At 44.7% G+C, this 24,067-nt stretch overlaps 1 protein-coding gene across 13 annotated transcripts in view; it reads right to left on the bottom strand.

Moving 5' to 3' along the window:
• Positions 1-24,067, bottom strand: part of CNTNAP2 (contactin associated protein 2) — a 1,665,145-nt gene that overhangs the window by 69,756 nt on the left and 1,571,322 nt on the right. For 2 of the 13 annotated variants that reach the window (XM_073332778.1, XM_073332790.1), the window contains exon 21: positions 22,913-23,006. In XM_073332778.1, the coding sequence (XP_073188879.1) occupies positions 22,913-23,006 (94 nt within the window). Of the gene's footprint in view, positions 1-2,002; positions 2,563-13,697; positions 13,831-16,970; positions 17,912-17,985; positions 18,065-18,241; positions 18,298-21,727; positions 21,853-22,912; positions 23,007-24,067 lie in introns of those variants that run through there. The other 11 variants (XM_073332785.1, XM_073332784.1, XM_073332789.1 and 8 more) reach the window with 11 other exon arrangements.

The raw sequence follows: 24,067 nt of genomic DNA on the forward strand, positions 1-24,067 counted from the left end.
AGGTCAATGCTGTAATGTGATTACTCAGACTGATTCCTCTCTTCTTTTTTAAGATTTTTTTTGTTTGAGCTTCCTGTTTTAGGGACCCTCCCACTCCTTTCCTCTAGGAAATCTCCTTGCACAGAGACACATCCACCAGCAGCTCAGTAAGTTTTGCCTCATCCTGTCATATAATTCCCTGAAGCAACAGCCACAGGCCACATATGGACCTAGTGAATCATTCAGAGTTCCCAGAGTAGCATACTTAGGCCGTGTCTACTCTACAAAAGTATTCCGATTTTACAGAAGTTGATTTTTGGGAACAGATTGTATAAAGTCGAGTGCATGCGTCCACACGAAGCACGTTCATTCGGCAGTGTGCATCCATAGTACCGTGGCAAGTGTCGACATTCCGAGCGGTGCACTGTGGGTAGCTATCCTACAGTTCCCGCAGTCCCCACTGCCCATTGGAATTCTGGGCTGAGCTCCTAATGCCTGATGGGGCCAAAAATTTGTCGTGGGTGGTTATGGGTAAATGTCATCAATCAACCCTCCCTCCCTCCGTGAAAGCAACAGCAGACAATCATTTCACGCCCTTTTCCCTGGGTTGCCTGAGCAGACACCATAGCACGGCAAGCATGGAGCCCGTTTAGCTCACCGCCACAGTTATGACCATTGTAAACACCTCGCACATTATCGTGCAGTTTATGCAGAACCAGCACCTGAAAAACCAGGTGAGGAGGTGACGGCAGCGCGGTGATAAGGACATGAACACAGATTTCTCTAAAACCACAGTCCATGGCAATTTGGAGATCATGGTGTTACTGGAGCAGGCTCATGCTGTGGAACGCCGATTCTGGGCCCGGGAAACAAACACAGACTGGTGGGACCACATAGTGTTGCAGGTTTGGGATGATTCCCAGTGGCTCCGAAACTTTCGCATGCATAAGGGCACTTTGACTTGCTTTCCCCTGCCCTGAAGTGCAAGAATACCAAGATGAGAGCAGCCCTCACAGTTCACAAGCGAGTGGCAATAAGCCTGTGGAAGCTTGCAATGCCAGACAGCTACCGGTCAGTTGGGAATCAATTTGGAGTGGGCAAATCTACTGTGGGGGTTGCTGTGATGCAAGTAGCCAATGCAATCACTGAGCTGCTGCTATCAAGGGTAGTGACTCTGGGAAATGTGCAGGTCATACTAGATGGCTTTGCTGCAATGGGATTCCCTAACTGTGGTGGGGCTATAGATGGAATGCATATCCCTATCTTGGGACCGGACCACCAGGGCCGCCAGTACATAAACCGCAAGGGGTACTTTTCAATGGTGCTGCAAGCACTGGTGGATCACAAGGGATGTTTCACCAACATCAACATGGGATGGCTGGGAAAGGTTCATGACATTCGCGTCTTCAGGAACTCTGATCTGTTTAAACGGCTGCAGGAAGGGATTTACTTCCCAGACCAGAAAATAACTGTTGGGGATGTTGAAATGTCTATAGTTATCCTTGGGGACCCAGCCTACCCCTTAATGCCCTGGCTCATGAAGACATACACAGGCATCCTGGACAGTAGTCAGGAGCTGTTCAACTATAGGCTGAGCAAGTGCAGAATGGTGGGAGAGTGTGTATCTGGACGTTTAAAGGGTCGCTGGCACAGTTTACTAACTCGTTCAGACCTCAGTGAAACCAGTATTCCCATTGTTATTGCTGCTTGCTGTGTGCTCCACAGTCTCTGTGAGAGTAAGGGGGAGACGTTTATGGCAGGGTGGGAGGTTGAGGCAAATCGCCTGGCCGCTGAATACGCGCAGCCAGACACCAGAGTGGTTAGAAGAGCACAGCAGGAAGTGCTGCACATCAAAGAAGCTTTGAAAACCAGTTTCATGACTGGCCAGGGTACTGTGTGACAGTTCTGTTTGTTTCTCCTTGATGAAAACCCACCCCCCTGGTTGCCTCTAAATTCCCTGTAAGCCACCCTCCCTCTCCCCTTTGATCACAGCTTGCTTGCAAAGGAAATAAAGTCACTATCGTTCAAAAACATGTATTCTTTATTAATTGATTATAAAAATATGGAGATAACTCACAAGGTAGCCCGGGTGGGGTGTGGGAGGAGGATAGGAGGGAAGGAAAAGGCCACTTTAAAACTTCTTGAATGACAGCCTTCTGTTACTTGGGGTGGAGTGGCTGGGTGCCCGGAGCCTCCCCGCCCGCATTCTTGGGCATCTGGGTGAGGAGGCTATGGAACTTGGGGAAGAGGGAGGGTGGTTAAATAGGGGCTGCAGCGGCAGTCTGTGATCCTGCTGCCGTTCATGAACCTCCACCAGATGCTGGAGCATGTCCACTTGATCCCACAGTAGCCCCAGCATTGCCTCATGCGTCCTCTGATCTTCCTGCCGCCACCTCTCCTCACGTTCATTGGCCACTTTCCTGTACTCTGCTGTTGTACCCCTCCAGACATTCTGCTGAGTTCTGTCAGTGCCGGACGACTGCATGAGCCCAGAGAACATTTCATTGCACGTGCGTTTTTTTCGCCACCTTATCTGAGATAGCCTTTGGGACGGAGGAGGGAGGCTGGAAACATTTGCAGCTGCTGGAGGAAAAAAAGGGAGTGAAGTATTTAAAAAGATACATTTTACAGAACAATGGCTATACTCTTTCACGGTGCACAACACTATTCACATTACATAGCACATGTGATTTTGGTACAAGGTCGCATTTTGCATCTTATACTGAGTGCCTGCAGCTTTGGTGTTAGAGATCACACACACAGGGCCAGGCAACAGAATTCGGCTTGCAGGCAGCCATGGTAAGCCATAGTCTTTTGGCTTCTGTAACCTTCATAACAGCAGTGCCCTCCTCTCCCATACTAAGCAAAGCACGTTGAGTTGGCCATTTAGTGCTGTGGTTTTCCTGTTAACATGCAGCAGCAAAAACCAAACTAACCCCCCACCCTCCCGCATCCAATTCTCTGGGATGATCACTTTACTCCTCACCCCACCACATGGCTGGTATCAGGGAAGATCCCTGCTAGCCAAATGCAAACAGCCCAGTGCCTATGACTCCCCCACTGCATGGCTAACTGCAGGGAGGATTTCTTTTCAGCCACAGGCAAACAGCCCAGTAGGAACGGCCACCTCTAAATGTCCCCTTAATTAAATTCCCCTATTTCAACCAGATTACCATGAACGATATCACTCTCCTGACGATAACAGAGAGATAAAGAATGGATGTTGCTTGAATGCCAGCAAACACTGGGACCATACACTGCCAAGCTTTGTCATGCAATGATACCAGATTACTTGCTACTAGCATGGCACGGTAAAGCGTCCTACCATGGAGGACGGAATAAGGCTGCTCTCCCCAGAAACCTTCTGCAAAGGCTTTTAGAGTACCTCTAAGAGAGCTTCATGGAGATGTCCCTGGAGGATTTCCACTCCATCCCCAGACACGTTAACAGACTTTTCCAGTAGCTGTACTGGCCACGAATGCATCCCAAGTCCTCAGGGCTACTTAATCATTAAAAAGCGCTTGCTTTTATAACATGTATTATATTTAAAAAGGTACACTCACCAGAGGTCCCTTCTCCAGCTTTGTTGGGTTGGGAGGGTATTTCAGTCAGGGTGATAAAAAGATCCTGGCTATCGGGGAGAACAGTGTGCTGTGTGCTCTCCTCAAGCTTGTCCTCCTCCTCCTCCTCCTCATCTTCCCCGTCCGCAAAATCCTCAGGAATGGCAGAGAGTACCCCATCATCGGAGTCCACGGACAGGGATGGGGTAGTGGTGGCAGCCCACCCTAGAATTGCATGCAGCTCAGTGTCGAAGCGGCATGTCTGGGGCTCTGTCCCGGAGCGTCTGTTTGATTCTTTGGTTTTCTGGTACACTTGTCTGAGTTCCTTAAGTTTCACGCAGCACTGTGTTGCGTCCCTGCTGTAGCTTCTGTCCCTCATGGCCTCGGAGGTTTTTTGAAACGTTTTGGCATTTCGTCTTTTGGAATGTAGCTCTGATAGCACAGATTCCTCTCCCTATACAGTGATCAGATCCGGTACCTCCTGTTTGGTCAATGCTGGAGCTCTTTTTTGATTCTGGGACTGCATGGCCACCTGTGCTGATGAGCTTGCCTGGCCAAACAGGAAATGAGATTCAAAAGTTCCTGGGGCTTTTCCTGTACACCTGGCCAGTGCATCCGAGTTCAGAGTGCTGTCCAGAGCGGTCACAGTGGTGCACTGTGGGATAGCTCCTGGAGGCCAATACCTTCGAATTGTGTCCACATTGACCCTAATTCGAAATGGCGATGTTGATATCAGCGCTAATCCCCTCATTGGGGAGGAGTACACAAATTGGTTTTAAGAGCCCTTTATGTTGAAAAAAAATGGCTTTGTTGTGGGGACGGGTGCAGGGTTAATTCGATTTAACGCTGCTAAATCCGACATAAACTCGTAGTGTAGACTAGGCCTTAGAGTTGCCAACCCCCAGCTATTTTTGTTAGTGTGTCTGATAAGTGGTATACCTGATTAAATATTTGACTATATCTATTTTCTTCATAAACTCAATATGCACTGCTAGATGTACAGCGTGTATGCATTCTTCTAAAAAAATCTTTTTTAAAACAGTAAAAAAGTAAGACTTTCAGACAAGCAAACCAATAAAAAAACAGAGAAGTGGGGTGTACTAGAAGAGGCAAAATGCAAAGCAGATATTTAGATAAACATGTAGTTGTTTGTACCCAACAAGAACCACAGTTATAATTAACTTAAAATAAATGATGTTGTGTCTGTTACATATTGCTTTGTTTTTCCAGATGATGGTTTTCATTTTCTACCACTGCAGCAACAGGTAATTTTAGGGAATGTCTACACAGCAGTTGAAAGTGTTATTGCAGGTTGCACAGGCATACCTGTGCTAGCTTTCACCTAGCGAGTATGGCTAAAAATAGGAGTGAAGATACAGCAACACAGGCTGCATAAGTCCACCTGGAACCCTGGGTGTATACTCCCATTGCTATTGCAGTGTAGAAATACCCTTAGCTGCCCCGTAGACAGTGGTAAGCATTGCCAAGTGGGTAGTCCAGTGATCAGACAATAAAAATAAATCTACTAATGTATCAGGTTTGGCAATAGTGAAGCGCTCAGTTCACCTTTTGGAGGAAGAGGAGAATTCTGATGACATCTGTTCTATATATGGGGATTGATCCACTGCCCCTACACTTGACGTTGAGCATATGCAGACTGAGTCTGAGGTCTGTGAAGTAGGGACTTCCCCCCTTTCCCTTTTGAAAAGAAAATTATAGTTGTTTATTTTTATCACAGTCAGGGCTTTGGAGTGAAGCCTGGAGCTAGAGTGTGGCGCAGCTCCAGCACAGTGGAGCTGCAGGTTTTTGCCTGGAGCTAGAGCGGAGCCGGAGCCCAGCTCCAAAGCCCTGATCATAGTAGCATCGAGATAAGACTGAGGATCCATTGTGCTAGGCACTGTAAAAACAGTGAGTGAAAGACAGTACCCTCCCAAGGGAGCTCACAGTGTAAATAGAAAAGACAGACAAATGGTGGGAGGCAAAACAGTAGCACAGAGAGTTGAATCGACTTGCCCAAGGTCAGACAACAGTAGAACTATGCCAGCAATAGAACTCAGATATCCTGACCCCAAGTCCAGTGCCCTTTCCTCTAGATCATACTGCCTTCCGGTTTTGAGATTGGATATACTAAGCTGCTGTTACCCAGCCATGGCCATAAACAAACACATTTGTTTTAAGGAATGGAAACGTCATTCTAACTGGTTTATTAATTCATTCTCAAAAACACTGAATTGAATTAAATTGATTTCCAATGATTTATTAAACAGTTTTAATAGCAACCACTGAAAATGCATTTACTTTATTTTAAGGGGCATCCATTTCAAGCTAAGGAGCCTAGAATGGAAAGGGCAATCCTAAAAATAAAGTGAATGTATTTGCAGCGGTTACTAATTGTATTATAACTCTTCTCTGCTGTAAGTATGTGGTGAATTATTTGCAAGACATCACTGCATTACCGTACACACTGGAGAGAGCAGATTTAAACAGTATTGATACCTTTTAAAAACTTTAATCAGAAAGCTTCAAAACAAGGCATCAGTCATGTTTTAATCTGTAATTTAAATAACAGAGGAATTTCCATTAACAGAAACACAAAATGACATAACTTCAAAGATCTGGCTTAAAAAGAAAATGTAAAAGTATTTCTCTATAATTTGTTTTCCCCTTTTGTTTGTAATAACGGGAGCTGAGCAAATAATTCACAGTGACTAATTTATTCCATTAATTTATATTTTTGCTGCTTGTGGAATATCCATCAATAGATTGCTAACTCTTCAAATTTATTCATTACTTAACACAATTCTCCGAATTAGCTTTCTGTGCTATTGTGGTTTTACAGGGCTGGTACTAGGGTTTATTGGTGCCCTTTGTGAACTTGTCATGTTCATTCCCATTCTTTGCCCCTTTGAAGCAACAGCATAAGTAATAAATTGGTACTAGACGTGACATGGTTACAGGTGAAAGAGTTCCTTTTCTTTTATGCTAAGAAAAAAACTCAAGTTGTATAAGATTATAACTTTGTAAAGATGCAGTAGATAGGAAAACTAGTGGAATGTAACTTTGCCTTTTGCGCAGCTACACTTAAGTGGTGTTATCAAAATCTTTCTGAATGTCAGATAAGACTTGTGTTCTTTTATTCAAAATGACGGAAACTGGAGATGTTTAAATGTCTCTACATTCTCATCGGTTTTTTTTCCACACATAGTATATAGTATCTTTCAGACATCTCAGATACTGTACAACAAGCAATAAAATAATGAGATTTCTCATTCTACAAGATTGCCTAGGTTACTCATACAAAATAATCCTCAGAGATGGTCTAGAGTAAAAAGGATAGAAAGCTGTAATTTAGAAGCTATGGGAATATTCCTGGCAATGAGGGAAGGATGAGGATGGCAGACCGTGGTGGGAGGAGGGGGGAAAGGTTGGTGGGGGTTACTGTCAGTTTCAGGCAAAAGTGAAAAATACCTAAGGCCTAATCCTGCAAAGTGATGTTGAGTATCTTGAGATCCTACTGAAGTCAATGAGGGCTGAGGCTGCTCAGTCCCATGCTGGATGAGATCCCTAGTACACAGTAAGATTAAAGACAGGGAACGTCTCAGATCCTTAGCGAGAGGGCCAGACAGAACAGTGTGCCACACAAGTGAAGAGCAGCCAACACATATGAAGTATAGGAAACTGGGAGAAAGATGAAGAAAGATCTGAAGAGTGAGAAGCTGGTGTGCAGTGGTAGCTGTAGACGGGGCACTAACCTTAGCTGCAAATGGACTTGTTAGTTAAGAGCACTGAAACGTGTCCTAGCCCTGGTCTAGGCTAGGACTTTAGGTCGAATTTAGCAGCGTTAAATCGATGTAAACCTGCACCCGTCCACACTATGAAGCCCTTTATTTCGACTTAAAGGGCTCTTAAAATCGATTTCCATACTCCACCCCTGAAAAGTGGATTAGCGCTTAAATCGTCCTTGCCGGGTCGAATTTGCAGTACTGTGGACACAATTCGATGGTATTGGCCTCTGGGAGCTATCCCAGAGTGCTCCATTGTGACTGCTCTGGACAGCACTCTCAACTCAGATGCACTGGCCAGGTAGACAGGAAAAGAACTGCAAACTTTTGAATCTCATTTCCTGTTTGGCCAGCGTGGCAAGCTACAGGTAACCATGCAGAGCTCACCAGCACAGGTGACCACGATGGAGTCCCAGAATCACAAAAGAGCTCCAGCATGGACTGAACGGGAGGTACGGGATCTGATCGCTGTATGGAGAGAGGAATCCGTGCTATCAGAACTCTGTTCCAGTTTTCGAAATGTCAGAACCTTTGTCAAAATCTCCCAGGGCATGAAGGACAGAGGCCATAACAGGGACCCGAAGCAGTGCCGCGTGAAACTTAAGGAGCTGAGGCAAGCCTACCAGAAAACCAGAGGGGCGAACGGCCTCTCCGGGTCAGAGCCCCAAACATGCCGCTTCTATGATGAGCTGCATGCCATTTTAGGGGGTTCAGCCACCACTACCCCAGCCGCATTGTTTGACTCCTTCAATGGAGATGGAGGCAACACGGAAGCAGGTTTTGGGGACGAAGAAGATGATGATGGTGATGATAAGGTTGTAGATAGCTCACAGCAAACAGGTGGAGAAACCAGTTTTCCCAACAGCCAGGAACTGTTTCTCACCCTGGACCTGGAGCCAGTACTCCCCGAACCCACCCAAGGCTGCCTCCTGGACCCGGCAGGCGGAGAAGGGACCTCCGGTGAGTGTACCTTTTAAAATACTATACATGGTTTAAAAGCAAGCATGTGAAAGGATTAATTTGCCCTGGCATTCGCGGCTCTCCTGGATGTACTCCCAAAGCCTTTGCAAAAGGTTTCTGGGGAGGGCAGCCTTATTGCGTCCTTCATGGTAGGACACTTTACCACTCCAGGCCAGTAACACGTACTCAGAAATCATTGTACAACAAAGCATTGCAGTGTATGTTTGCTGGCGTTCAAACAACATCCATTCTTTATCTTTCTGTGTTATCCTCAGGAGAGTGAGATATCATTCATGGTCACCCGGTTGAAATAGGGTGCTTTTCTTCAGGGGACACTCAGAGGAACCCGTTCCTGCTGGGCTGTTGGCCTGCGGCTGAACAGAAATGTTCCCCGCTGTTAGCCATGGGGAGGGGGGAGGATTGAGGGGGTAGCCACACGGTGGGGGGAGGCAAAATGTGACCTTGTAACGAAAACACATGTGCTATGTATGTAACGTTAACAGCAAGGTTTACCCTGAAAGACTGTAGCCACTGTTTTATAAAATGTGTCTTTTTAAATACCGCTGTCCCTTTTTTTTCTCCACCAGCTGCATGTGTTTCAATGATCACAGGATCTTCTCCTTCCCAGAGGCTAGTGAAGATTAGAAAGAAAAAAAAACGCACTCGTGATGAAATGTTCTCTGAGCTCATGCTGTCCTCCTACACTGACAGAGCACAGACGAATGCGTGGAGGCAAATAATGTCAGAGTGCAGGAAAGCACAAAATGACCGGGAGGAGAGGTGGTGGGCTGAAGAGAGGACTGAAGTTCAAATGTGGCGGCAGCGTGATGAGAGGAGGCAGGGTTCAATGCTGAGGCTGATGGAGGATAAAACAAACCAGTATGCTCCAGTGTATGACTGAGCTGCAGCAAAGGCAGCTGGAGCACAGACTGCCACTACAGCCCCTGTGTAACCAACCGCCCTCCTCCCCAAGTTCCATAGCCTCCACACCCAGATGCCCAAGAACGCGGTGGGAGGCCACCGGCCAGTCAGCCACTCCACCACAGAGAATTGCCCCAAAAAAAGAAGGTTGGCATTCAATAAATTTTAAAGTTGTAAACTTTTAAAGTGCTGTGCTTAAAGTGCTGTGTGGCATTTTCCTTCCCTCCTCCACCACCCCTCCTGGGCTAGCTTGGTAGTCATCCCCCTATTTGTGTGATGAATGAATAAAGAATGCACGAATGTGAAGCAACAATGACTTTATTGCCTCTGCAAGTGGTGATCGAAGGGAGGAGGGGAGGGTGGTTAGCTTACAGGGAAGTAGAGTGAACCAAGGGGCGGGAGGTTTCATCAAGGAGAAACAAATAGAACTTTCACACTGTAGCCTGGGCAGTCATGAAACTGGTTTTCAAAGCTTCTCTGATGTGTACTGCGCCCTCCTGTGCTCTTCTAACCGCCCTGGTATCTGGCTGTGCGTAACCAGCAGCCAGGCGATTTGCCTCAACCTCCCACCCCGCCATAAACATCTCCCCCTTACTCTCACAGATATTGTGGAGCACGCAGCAAGCAGTAATAACAGTGGGAATATTGGTTTCGCTGAGGTCTAAGCGAGTCAGTAAACTGCGCCAGCGCACATTTAAGCGTCCAGATGCACATTCTACCACCATTCTGCACTTGCTCAGCCTGTAGTTGAACAGCTCCTGACTACTGTCCAGGATGCCTGTGTATGGCTTCATGAGCCATAGCATTAAGGGGTAGGCTGGGTCCCCCAGGATAACTATAGGCATTTCAACATCCCCAACAGTTATTTTCTGGTCTGGGAATAAAGTCCCTTCCTGCAGCTTTTGAAACAGACCAGAGTTCCTGAAGATGCAAGCGTCATGTACCTTTCCCGGCCATCCCACGTTGATGTTGGTGAAACGTCCCTTGTGATCCACCAGAGCTTGCAGCACTATTGAAAAGTACCCCTTGCGGTTTATGTACTCACCGGTTTGGTGCTCCGGTGCCAATATAGGGATATGTGTTCCGTCTATGGCCCCACCACAGTTAGGGAATCCCATTGCAGCAAAGCCATCCACTATGACCTGCACATTTCCCAGGGTCAGTACCCTTGATATCAGCAGATCTTTGATTGCATGGGCTACTTGCATCACAGCAGCCCCCACAGTAGATTTGCCCACTCCAAATTGATTCCCAACTGACCGGTAGCTGTCTGGCGTTGCAAGCTTCCACAGGGCTATCACCACTCACTTGTGAACTGTGAGGGCTACTCTAATCTTGGTATTCATGTGCTTCAGGGCAGGGGAAAGCAAGTCACAAAGTTCCATGAAAGTGCCCTTACACATGCGAAAGTTTCGCAGCCACTGGGAATCGTCCCAGACCTGCAACACTATGCGGTCCCACCAGTCTGTGCTTGTTTCCCGAGCCCAGAATCGGCGATCCACAGCATGAACCTGCCCCACTAGCACCATGATGCATGCATTGGCAGGGCCCATGCTTTCAGAGAAATCTGTGTCCATGTCCTGATCACTCACACGACCGCACTGACGTCGCCTACTCACCCGGTATCGCTCTGCCAGGTTCCGGCACTGCATATACTGCTGGATAATGCGTATGGTGTTTAATGTGCTCCTAATTTCCAAAGTGAGCTGAGCGGCCTCCATGCTTGCCTTGGTATGGCGTCCGCTCAGAAAAAAGGCGCGGAACGATTGTCTGCCGTTGCTCTGACGGAGGGAGGGGTGACTGACGACACGGCTTACAGGGTTGGCTTCAGGGAGCTAAAATCAACAAAGGGGGTGGCTTTACATCAAGGAGTATTTCAGGCAGGACTTCACAGAGGGTTCCAATAAGAAATGGTGCACCTAAGTTATTGTTCTTATTGGAACAAGGAGGTTAGTCTGGTCTCTGATTGATACATGGCTACATTTACCTCTCTGCACCTTCCCTGTGAGTGACTGCAGTGTGACCTAGAGGAATGAGTTCCCTAGACGTGGCGGGGGAAGAAGCAAATGAGTACAAAACAAATCTGGTCTATTTCTTGTTTTGATCCACTCCATCTATCTTTTACATCTTTGGCTGGCAGCAGACGGTGCAGAAGGACTGCATGCCATCCACATGTCAGGGCTGCTTGGCAGAAGATGGTACAATACGACTGCTAGCCATCCTCATCTCTTGCCTGCCTAGCAGAAGATGGTACAATACGACTGCTAGCAATCCATATCACCTGCCTGCTCACCATAAGATGGTTCAATAGGACTGACTGCAGGACTAAAGAGAATGACTTGATCAAGTCACTCCAAATTTAGTCCCTGCGCCCATGTCTGTCCAGGCACTCCCGGCCGACGTGGCCAGGACATGATGATGATGGCTACCAGTCCTATTGCACCATCTGCTGCCACAAGGCAATGGGTTGCTGCTACTGTGTAGCAATGCAGTACCGTGTCTGCCAGCACCCAGGAGACATATGGTGATGGTTACCTGAGCGGGCTCCATGCTTGCCGTGGTATGGCATCTGCACAGGTAACTCAGGAAAAAAGGCGCGAAACGATTGTCTGCCCTTGCTTTCACGGAGGGAGGGAGGGAACGGGGGCCTGACGATATGTACCCAGAACCACCCGCGACAATGTTTTAGCCCCATCAGGCATTGGGATCTCAATTCAGAATTCCAATGGGCAGCGGAGACTGCGGGAACTGTGGGATAGCTACCCACAGTGCAACACTCCGGAAGTCGACTCTAGCCTCGGTACTGTGGAAGCGCTCCACCGAGTTAATTCACTTAATGCACTTAGAGCATTTTCTGTGGGGACACACACACTCGAATATATAAAACCGATTTCTAAAAAAAATGACTTCTATAAATTCGACCTAATTTCATAGTGTAGACATACCCCTAGATTAAGCAGCCCATGCAGAAGTCATATTTCTGCCTCTTTGAAGCCCCCTACTCGAATATGGAGTAAATAGCCTGATGCAATGATCCTATCCTATTCTGGAAGATGGAAGGACTATGCAATTCTGTTTAAAACATGAATGGTGCATAAGAATCATATTTGTGGTTTATCTTCCTCAAATCAGTTTACAAACACAGGATATGATTCATCCTGGGTTTTGCCAGCTTTTGCCATAATAGCTCATGGTCCACTTGACAGGGAAAAGTGTCAAAAGTGAAAGGAAGAAGTTAAAAAGCAATCCACATAGAAACACTAAACAATCTAAGAAGTCAAAAAACAGAGACACAAGCCCTAGCTGGTTGACCAACAGCATCTCAACTCAGAGCTTCCCCTGACAGAGCTCTCTACAGTCGAGTCCCAAGAGACTCCTTTTATTGCCACATCTCCATCAGACCCTAGTTACCTTCAGGTGTGTCCATACACAAGGGAGCAAAAATTCCACCCAGAGAGGTAGTCAGTCCCAGGTATGCAGGGGATGTAATAGAGGAGGCAAGTTCTTCAAAGTACTTCCATCTTCCTACCAGCAAGACCTCAGTCTTGCATGAGTTCAGCTTTAGCCGGCTGCTGTTCACCCAAGTCCTTCATCACTAGGCATTAAAAAAAGCTAGGAGATGTGGCAATAAAAGGAGTCTCTTGGGACTCGACTGTAGAGAGCTCTGTCAGGGGAAGCTCTGAGTTGAGATGCTGTTGGTCAACCAGCTAGGGTTTAACCTCTTCCTTTAACTTTTGACAAGAAACCAGTTTAAAAGCATTCTGTACTTCATTAATAAAGAAAAGCAGTCCAAGGACAAATTCCTGTTCCCCCCGGCATCCTACTCAACCACCACTATCTGGTCTACATTTTTTTGTGTGATCCCTATTGAGAGAACCCTCAAACTATGGCTTTTTTTCTTTCAATCTAGAATGTCTATTTTACAAAAACAGGGGTAATTTTCTGTAGCTAGTTCTCTCTCGCTACCTGTGAAAGAGAAAGATATTAGTTTCTTCAAATAACATGGTACAAGCCATGGTTTTAGTTTTCTAAAGATTCAAACCACTGAAGGTTATATAGGCCTCATAACTAGAGATGGGCATGGACCAGAACACCACATCCAAAACCTGTCACACTTTGAAGACTTTGAGATCTGGAACTGAACCTCACTGCTCGGTTCTATCTCACTAATGGGCCCAAACTTTCACCCTGAATCCAAACACCCCTGCAATTCCGTGGATCAGACCCATATCTACTCTGAGAACAACCTTTCACTGTTCTATTTTTTGTTCTTTTTATCTTTCATAGAGTCAAGAATCTTGATAGTAACCTCATTGCTTTTATCTCATCGTGTTAATCTTCAAAGTCTCACTGTTACTAAATAAGATATGAAAGCTGTGCTGATGTCTACTGGAACATTTTTTTTTGAAAACTGGCTGATTAAGGACTATTCTGGTTATAAATATAATCTAATTTTCCATTGCCCTTTTTTTATTATTAGACATATTTACATAAAAATAGGATCTTGTTTCCAACTATTCGTTGCCTCCTTCTCCTTTGTTGGCCACCTGAAGTCATAATCCTTCTTGGGATATTCAGAGGGTTGTAGAGACAGTAAAAAATGATCAGTTCAATTTAACCAGTTTCACCTAAGGAGTAAGGATACAAGTTCAAACCCCTTATTTTCAGGCTTCTGCAAAGAATAAACACTATCTTCTATTATTGTATTTCAAATCTCTGTACATTTGCTTTTAGCAAAAGTACTTGCCTACATTTTCTAGGATTTATTATTTCAAGGACTCAGTAATTATTTCTGGAACACAGAGAAATCTTCAATTTAAATGGAAAAATATGCTCTCTAATTACATTTGCAATTCAATAATTTTTGCTTGTTTCTATGTTTCTAATGTAATTCTCCTGACTTGAGAGCACACAATATTAAGGCCAATTATGAGAAAAAGGAGGCATTTGCTGACTATTTTATTAATCATTTGTATTGTGATAGCACCTTCAATTGAGACTGGGTTCACATTGTGGTAGGTGCTGTCCAAGTACCAGTCTCTAACTGGATATAAATGATCTGTGACAGATATGACAGTATCCTTCAATATCCTGGGCAGGTCTTATGGAATTAAGTTAAACCACTGCATTACATACACCACCTTTGGGGTTCATTGTATTGAGAATGAAAATGTTTGTGTGCTATTATGGGATTGTATGGAACTTCTTGAGGAGGAAGAAGGATTAATGTAATTGCTGGGAGATAATGTGAATTGCAAAATATTATGTTGAACAATATAGCAGACAGGCTTGATGTTTTGAGACAATATGTGTGAAGTGGAATTCCTCAGAAGTACAGGGGAGAAAGTTTTGTCTTGAGGGGAGACCTTTTGTCTGCTGATCACCTGTCACAGGAAGACAGTTCAAAGATTCAATCTGGATTCTCCAGGGCCAATGGACAAAGGAAAGATTTTTGGATAAACAGCTTGGTTTTATACAGGCTCAGGGCCTTCTTTCTAATCCAGCAAACTGACAGGACCTCCCATGGAGGGCTCCAATCCTTCAGGAAAGGTTGGAAGGTGTTGACCTACTGAGGCCCCATAAGATGGGGTGCTAGTTCAGATCTGAGGCTGTTATGAACTTGTCATCATAGAATAGACCCCTGTGTGGGTTCTGAAGCCCTAATCACCTGCCAGAGCTCATGCTGGAGTTTGGGTGATTGCCACTCTCAGTCCCTATTCAAGCCCAAATTAATGGTGTTAAATTTGCAAATGAATTTTAGTTCTGCTGTTTTCTTTGAAGTCTGTTTCTGAAGTTTTTTTGTTCAAGTATAGCTACTTTCAAATCTGTTATGCAATGTCCAGGAAGATTGAAGTGTTCTCCCACTGGCTTTTGTGTGTTACCATTCCTGATGTCCGATTTGTGTCCATTTATTCTTTTATGCAGGGACTGTCCAGTTTGGCCAATGTACATGGCAGGGGGGCATTGCTGGCACATGATGGCATATATAACATTAGTAGACATGCAGGTCAATGAGCCTCTGATGGTGTGGCTGATGTGGTTGGGTCCTCTGATGGTGACATTAGAGTAGATATGGGGACAGAGTAGGCAACGAGGTTTGCTACAAGGATTGGTTCCTGGGTTAGTGTTTCTGTGGTATGGTGTGTAGTTGCTGGTGAGTATTTGCTTGAGGTTGGGGGGCTGTCTGTAAGCGAAGACTGGCCTGTCTCCCAAGGTCTGTGAGAGTGAGGGATTGTTTTCCAGGATAGGTTGTAGATTGTTGATAATGTGCTGGAGAGGTTTTAGCTGGGGGCTGTATGTGATGGCCAGTGGTGTTCTGTTATTTTTCTTGTGGGGCCTATCCTGTAGTAGGTGATTTCTGGGTACCCGTCTTGCTCTGTCAATCTGTTTCCTCACTTCCCCAGGTGGGTATTGTAGTTTTAAGAATGCTTGATAAAGATCTTGTAGGTGTTTGTCTCTGTCTGAGGGGTTGGAGCAAATTTGGTTGTACCTTAGGGCTTGGCTGTAGACAATGGATTGTCTGATGTGTCCTGGATGGAAGCTGGAGGCATGTAGGTAAGTATAGCGGTCAATAGGTTTCTGGTATAGGGTGGTGTTTATGTGACCATCACTTATTTGCACTGTAGTGTCGAGGAAGTGGATCTCTTGTGTGGACTGGTCCAGGCTGAGGTTGATGGTGGGGTGGAAATTGTTGAAATCCAGGTGGAATTCTTCAAGGGCCTCCTTCCCGTGGGTCCATATGATGAAGATTTCACCAATGTAGTGCAAGTAGAGGAGGGGTGCTAGGGGACGAGAGCTGAGGAAGCATTGCTCTAAGTCAGCCATAAAGATGTTGGCATACTGTGGGGCCATGCGGGTACCCATAGAAGTGCCACTGACTTGAAGTTGTCCCCAAATCTGAAATGGTTGTGGGTGAGGACAAAGTCACAAAGCTCAGCCACCAGGTGTGCCGTGGCCTCATCAGGGATACTGTTTTTGACAGCTGGTAGTCCATCCTCATGTGGAATATTGGCATAGAGCTTCTACATCCATGGTGGCCAGGATGGAGTTTTCAGGAAGATCATTGTAGTCTCCTCAGAAAGTTGGAGGTGCCTTGAAGATAGCTAGGAGTGCTGGTAGCGTAGGGTCTGAGCAGAGAGTCGAAATAGCCAGATAATCCTGCTGTAAGAGTGCCGATGCCTGAGATGATGGGGCGTCCAGAGTTTCCAGGTTTATGGATCTTGGGCAGCAGATAGAATACCCCTGGTCGGGGCTCTGGGGGTGTGTCCGTGTAGATTTGTTCCCGTGCTGTAGCAGGGAGTTTCTTGAGCAGATGGTGTAGTTTCTTTTGGTACTCCTCAGTGGGGTCAGAGGATAGTGGCCTGTAGAATGTGGTGTTGGAGAGTTGCCTGGCAGCCTCCTATTCATAATCCGACCTGTTCATTATGACTACAGCACCTCCTTTGTCAGCCCCTTTGATTATAATGTCAGAGTTGTTTCTGAGGCTGTGGATGGCGTTGCGTTCTGTACGGCTGAGGTTATGGGGCAAGTGATGCTGTTTGTTCAGAATTTCAGCCTGTGCACGTCTGCGGAAGCACTCTGTGTAGAAGTCCAGCCTGCCATTTCGACCGTCAGGAGTCCACACAGAATTCTTCTTCTTGTAGTGTCGGTAGGAGGGTTCCTGTGGGTCAGTGCACTGTTCAGTGGTGTGTTGAAAATATTCCCTAAGTCGGAGACGATGAAAGTAGGCTCCCAGATCACTGCAGAACAGTATCATGTTCGTGGGGGTGGTGGGGCAGAAAGAGAGTCCCCGAGATAGGACAGACTCTTCTGCTGGGCTAAGTCTGTGGTTGGATAGATTAACAATTTTGTTAGGTGAGTTGAGGGTACCACTGTTGTAGCCCCCTGTGGCATGTAGGAGTTTAGATAGTTTACTGTCCTTTTTCCTCTGTAGAGAAGTGAAGTGTGTGTTGTAAATGGCTTGTCTCGTTTTTGTAAAGTCCAGCCACGTGGAAGTTTGTGTGGAAGGTTGGTTTTGTATGAGAGTGTCCAGTTTTGAGAGCTCATTCTTGATCTTCTCCTATCTGCTGTACAGGATGCTGATCAGGTGGTTCCTCAGTTTCTTTGAGAGTGTGTGGCGCAGTCTCTCACCATAGTCAGTGTAGTATGTTGATTGCAATGGATTTTTTACCTTCAGTCCATTTGGTATGATGTCCATCTGTTTGCACTTGGAGAGGAAGATGATGTCTGTCTGTATCTGTGCGAGTTTTTTGTTGAGGTTGATGGATTTCCACTCCATACGGCTACATTTAGTGCCTTGCATGGTGTCAAGTATCAGGGGGTTGCTGTATTAGTCTGTATCCACAAAGACAACAAGGAGTCCTTTGGCACCTTAAAGACTAACAGATTTATTTGAGCATAAGCGTATACTTATAAGCGTAGTAATTACACTGTGTACCATTTCTGAGGAGGGAAGTGAAGCCGGAAGCTTAAGCAGACTGCCTTTTTCTGGGAATAACATAGTGAAAGTAGAGAATCATTCAGCCTAGAAATACCCCAGTCAGGAGGGAGAGAGATGCATGTCTCCATCCAAGAAAGGCAAAGTCTAGAAGCCAGAAGCCTGAGTGTGGGTGTTCTTGCTGAACCACTACAGGGAAACCACTACAGGTGCAGTTGCCCTGAACTGTGACACGGTCATAGGAAGAAAAGCTGGCAGGATATGCTGTTTCTCTGCAAATAAACGTAGTAAAAAAACGAGATGAAGAAGAAGAAGAAGAAGAAAGAAGAAGAAGAAAAGACAGGTAGGACTGTTTCTCAGTAGGATGGTTCCAAAATGCTCCACAAAATCACAAGCTGGCTTTGTAAATATAGCTTCATCTTCACCTTTCAAGACAAGAAAGCATCAAATCCAACAGAACAGAGATAATTAAGACTGAGTATCCTCGATGAAAAACAAAACCAAAACAAAAATAAAACACTCTGCCTCTCAACTATAACCCTGTTTCTAGATGGAATGTAGGACATTACAAACGGTACATATGATGATGTATAGATAATCACCTTTGTATACACACCTCTGCTAGGTGAGACTCCCTCCAGGTTCACTGGAACTGCTTCTAGCGAGGATAATGTAGCAATTAGGAGCTTTAAAAACACTAGATTCTGCCGGTAGTGTGCCCTTCAAACTGTGCTGAACACATGTAACAATATTAACCTTGATTTCCACTCCCCTCACTCAGCATTCCCCCTGGCAGTTGTTTGTCAATCTGATCAATGGCAATTGGCTGTGGTGCAACAATTATACCAGTGAGTCAGGGGTTCTCCAGAGATTTTGTTTTTGTTTTGGCATGCACAGTGTATTCTTTTTGTTTCTCTGGCTCTGATATTCTTTTATTTAATAAAATGTCCCACTTTGAAGAGACAGTCAATCTAAACAGAATAAGCAAAGAAGCACTTTCCTAACAGATAAAAATAAACTTAAAACACTAAAAAGGCAAAGCAATACCATCAATCAAAGGATGCAGAGCAACATACACAATATAATTTATAATGACAGATGATACATAACATTTCAAAAAACATGGAAACTGTTTTTGATTCTCATAATAGCACATGAAAACATAGACCATATATATTCCAGCTGACCCCAATACCTTTCCAGGGTCTTCCAGGCACCCTGCCTGTTCCTATCTTTTAACATTTTCTCTCACTTTACTGATTTAACCAACGTTTGTGGTGACTTCATTATGCCCTGAATGCATCTAATGAGAAGGAAAATCTGCGACTTCACCACATATATCTATACGGTGGATGTTATCAGTATTATGTTTATTAGTCTGTACATCTTACAGAGAGCCAACTCATCATTTTGGAACTCAATTTAATTCCATGTTTTTAGCCTGTCAAATTTGAAAAGAAGAAGGAATCCAGACTAGAACCACTCACAAGTATTATGCATTTCCCTGACACACGAACGAAATTAGGAAAACTAGACTTGATGAACTCTGCTAAGAAGAGCAAAAAACGATGGGGTCAAGTTGGGTTACTCTGAAAAATATCAGTGAATGTAATGACATTACTGCAGACTGATCTTTTCTATGTTGCTACATAGCAGGAACATCATGGACAGGTGGAATGTAGGCTTCCCCACACTATCCCGGCAATGTGCCGCAACTCTGACTTGGATGGAATACACACAGAAGTCAGAGGGTAATAACGTATGCCCATCCAGTCCTTGAAGCCTCTATTATTACTTGCAAGGAGTCAAATGTGGAGGTGATTTTTGTAATGTAGGTACCCAGAAACCAGGCTAAGTCAATATCTCTTTTCATATAGATCAAACACTTGTGAGGTGGTAGTAATGATTTTCAGTCACTGCCAACATAAACTGGATTCAGGCAAGTGACCTAGATGCAAAAAGCTTCATTACCTGTTCAATTCTTGCAGTTTGTTCTTGAGGAATGCTAAGAGAAAACCTAAGGAGGACAGCACTAAAACTTGACAAAGGAAATAATACTGACCCTGTGGCATCTGTGGGATAGAGCTGGCTGGTCTCCAAGCTAGTTGCAGGGCTTGGAAAATCTACCCATCATTCATCAGCCCCAGGACTAACACCACTAAGGGTGAAAAATGTTGTAATGCTATCTAAGACTGCCCGCCTCCCAAGACCCTGCAATTTAAAGATATAAGAGTATGTCCTGTTTATTGGGTACTGCCAATCACCTTTCCATTTAATACTCTTAAAATTGTAACTTTCATATAAGCTCTCTCTCTCTTCTTGGCTTCAATCCAATTTTTCCTCTTCACTCTTCCCCCATAGAGTATGGTACATCTCTGCCTGTAATGTTTAGCGTCCTAACTTTTCTTTCCCTCTGCCTCCTTATATTCCTTTCCCCCTACAATGTTTTCTCTATGATACTTCCGTCCCTGTATTTTCTCTCTCATATCTTTTTTCACGTTCTCCCCAAGCTTTTCCCATATGTAATGAGGATGTACACTCCTGGGGCCACATAAGGCTTCCTCATCCATCCAACTTCTCAGGACTAGAGTCAGGCTTTAGAAGATTGCATCGTGGAGGCAGTACCACCATAGTCTGATGGTTTTCTAAATCTGAGCAGCCTAGACAGCTGACATGTCTGGAAATAGCTGTCAGCCCAGAGAGACGATGGAGCCGTTGTGGCAACAAACCACTCACATGAAGCAATCAGGGTGGAGTGATGAGGCCAGGAATTCCCCTCGGGTGATCCACACCTTATCTTCCACCAATATATATATATTATCAGGCACTGGTTTTGTCTGTTGCTGTTAGCAGAACCTCCACAGGGCATGTTTGGGGAGAAGAGATTAGCTCCCAGCCACCCTATGTAAGGGTATGTCTACACTGGCAAGTTTCTGCATCACAAATGATACCACTTTTATTAAACTGCTGGAATTACCGCTGTTTCGTGTCCACACTGTGCTCCTTGTGATGGTGGAGCGTATCCACATTAGGAGCTCTTGCAATGGCAAAGCAGCAATGCATTATGGTAGCTATCCCACTGCGCAACTGGCCGCAGGGTGCTTTGGGAAGGGTTTACAATGCCTCATGGGCCAGGCACAGCATCACATGATGCAGGTTTCCCAATCCCATTGTTCCATGGGCATCCTACTACATTGCCAACTGCTTTTCAACTGAAGTGTGTGTGTGTGTGTGTGTGAAGGGGAGTGTGTGTGACAGAGAGTGTGTGTGTGTGTATGGAGGGGGGGGAGAGAGAATGTGTTTTGGGGGACAGAGAGTGTGTCAGCATGCTGTCTTGTAAGTTCAGACAGTGGCAGAAAGCAGCCAGCCCTGAGGTAGGGGGAGGGGGAAACCCCGACATCAGCCCCCACCTCCCTCCCTGGGCTCTCTGCACAGCAATCTCTCTCTCTCACACACGCACACCTGCCTCTGTGTCCAACAGCACGAGCATTCCACATTAATCGTTTGCTTTGTGTCCCGGAGCAGATCAGCACAGCACGCAACATCTGTCAAAAATGGTGCTTTGAAAGGGGAGGAGCATATGTCTCCAGGGCAGCCAAGTTGAAAACGATGAGCAGAGCGGGCACGTGAGGCATTATGAGACAGCTCCGGAGGCCAATTACAGTGCAGAAAGCAATCAAGTGTCTACACTGGCAATAGAGCACTGGAGCCTCCGCACAAACAGCCTTACGACTCTCGTCGAGGTGGTTTTTCTGCAGTGCTGCAACTGAGGAGTTTCTGCCCACAGAGGGGCTTGGCAGTATGTACATGTCTGCAGTTTGAGTGCAAAAAGCTGCTTTACTGCGCAGAAACTTACCAGTGTAGACAAGCCCTGAGCCACTCCAAGATTACAGCTGCTGAGTGACTACACCTCATCCCTTGCATCCTGTGCCTATTCTATTGATGATTAAATGGACCTAGGATTTGTCCAGTAGAATGGGCGCTAGGAGCTCTAAATTTCAGACTGTCCTGTGTGCTGTAATTTAGCTCTGTAAGATGGAAATATTCAGAGAGCAGTACAGTCACTCAAGTTTTATATTGTCAGCAAGATGAAACTAGATATTCTACTGTAACATATTGCATTCATGTGGCTGAGCACCAAAATCATTGTTCATGTCCCATTTCACAACTTACAGTTATTCTGACTGTTCATTTTTATTCTGTTTTACTGAGCCTAAAAGCAGAAGAATGAATAAAACCTGAGTTTTGGATTCAGCTCCAATGTTAGCCTAGATTTGCTTGATTTAAACCAAAGAGAACCTTACACTGACATCCAGCTTCCCAGAAAGTCACAAAATAAGATAAACTAGACTAAAAATGAAGCAAATGGAAAAAATATGTCATTATAAAATTCTGTAGTTGATTTCCTTTCCTCTTCAAAAGTCCTTTTCCCCTCACATCTCATTTGGTCCCCAAACAATATAAAATTTAACTTTTATAGGGCCTTCCTTATATCACCTTGACAGAAGAACAGGCTGGAAATACAGTAGAGATACAATCATTTCAGGTATGGTACATGTAAGAAGCTTACATACAGATTCTGTTTGTGGGGCAACCTACATTCCATGTGGTTTACCATTTAAGTTACCATTTAAATTATGGTGTTGCAGAAAGAAAACATAAGTTCATGATGTTTTGAGTCTGACTCTTCACTATAATCCAAACTATTGTGGCTAAGTAAAAGGTTTACAGAAAGTAATCGCTTGAATTTCAAATGGTGCTGAGCACCTGAAAATCCCATTGAGTTCTGTGACATTTGTGAGTAGCTACTACCTCTGAAAATGAGTCATAAAAGTGTGGCCAATGAATTCACAATAAAAGATACTGCTCCAAATTTCCTAAATATTTCCCATACTTCACTGCAAAGCAGCATAAGTCCTATTGACCCCTTCCCCCTCAGCAAATCTGAATGGTGACAGAAACTGTGCAATTGTACTGTCCCAAATGACGTTCCCTAGAACTTTATATATGATCTACATTCTGTATATATTAGCCACAGCCTACTCTATCCCTGGTTTATCTATGTGTCCCCTTGTCCTTTGCAATAACAGCGTAGTACCCCCATCTGATGGATATCCCACTTAACCAAAACATCACTGTCTCTCTAGTAAAAAATGAGATGTCCAAGGGTGTCTTACTGCAGACACTACGAACATCACAATCTCATGTGCTTATATATATTTTTTCTCTCTGAAAATGTCTAATAAAAATAAATTATTAAAAAGTAATCTCACCTATAACTTTTCCCAGGAAGAGTGCCTTTGGGGAGTTGAACTGAGTGTCAGATGCTGTCGGCAGGCTGTAACTTGCTGGAGGATAATGATCAAGCTGGGGAAAGTAAAAAACAAGAGTAGACTTTTAGAACCGTACCTTGTTACCCTGCTAGTGAATCAGGTCTTTCTTGTGGAGATTATAGCTCCATTTAGATCTCTGTTTCTGGATGCTCTTGTTTTATCTGTGATAACAGTGACAGTACCCTTGAGAGCCAAGGTCAAGCCACTGTTTTGCAAGGAATTCATTGCACTGTCAGTGGTCAGAGGTAAATGAAGGGTAGTTCGGGATACTCCTTTTATACTCTCAGAAGCCCACACAAGAATTAAAATGGGAGGTGTGTGAATGCAAGCACAATTATTTCCACAAATGTGACTATACACAGGCAATACTCTCAAAGAACTACAATTACTGGGAACTAACTTTTCTAGCTTCCTTACGCAAACTATCCAAGCAAGAGCCTCAGAGCAGAAGCTCTTGTGCTTATTAAACTGGGAAGGAAAAAAAATGCACTGGTGATGTTATAAGACCTGTAGAAAAACCTCTGTGAGCACGTTCAGAAATGCTTTTCAATTGCACATAACTTTACTATTCACCAGCTGTTTAAAGCTTAGTCATGGATGTCTAAGCTTGTCACACCAGGTTAAAGTCTGAACGTTCAGCCATTTTTGAGTTATCTGCATGGAAAAGATTGTAGCAGTATTTTCTTACCTTAGGCAAATTATAATTTGTTTATAGTCTCACATAATGCAAAAATGGCTGAACAGATTTTCTCAGACTTGCAAGAAGAAAAAGTTCACCTTTCAGCTGAGATGGGGCATGTACAATTTCAGTCTAAGAGAAGGTTTTTTTTCCCAGAGTTATAAGCAGATGAAGACAAAGAGTTAAAAATAAAACTGGATTGCGACATAAACCACAGCAGGTGCCAACAAGCACACAGTAAATTATGTACTTGATATTAGTTTCCATGGTAAAAGGGAATCTGGCATCTAGCATCACATGCATAATTTTCATAAACATTAATGTGAGTTTCAGGTGAGGAAAATACACCCCTCTTCTTTCAGGAGACTAATGGTAATGGCTTAAATCTGAGTTAGGAATCCAAAACAGTGCTGCAC

This window comes from Lepidochelys kempii, chromosome 2 (assembly GCF_965140265.1).
Source record: "Lepidochelys kempii isolate rLepKem1 chromosome 2, rLepKem1.hap2, whole genome shotgun sequence".
Classification (NCBI taxonomy): Eukaryota; Metazoa; Chordata; order Testudines; family Cheloniidae; genus Lepidochelys; species Lepidochelys kempii.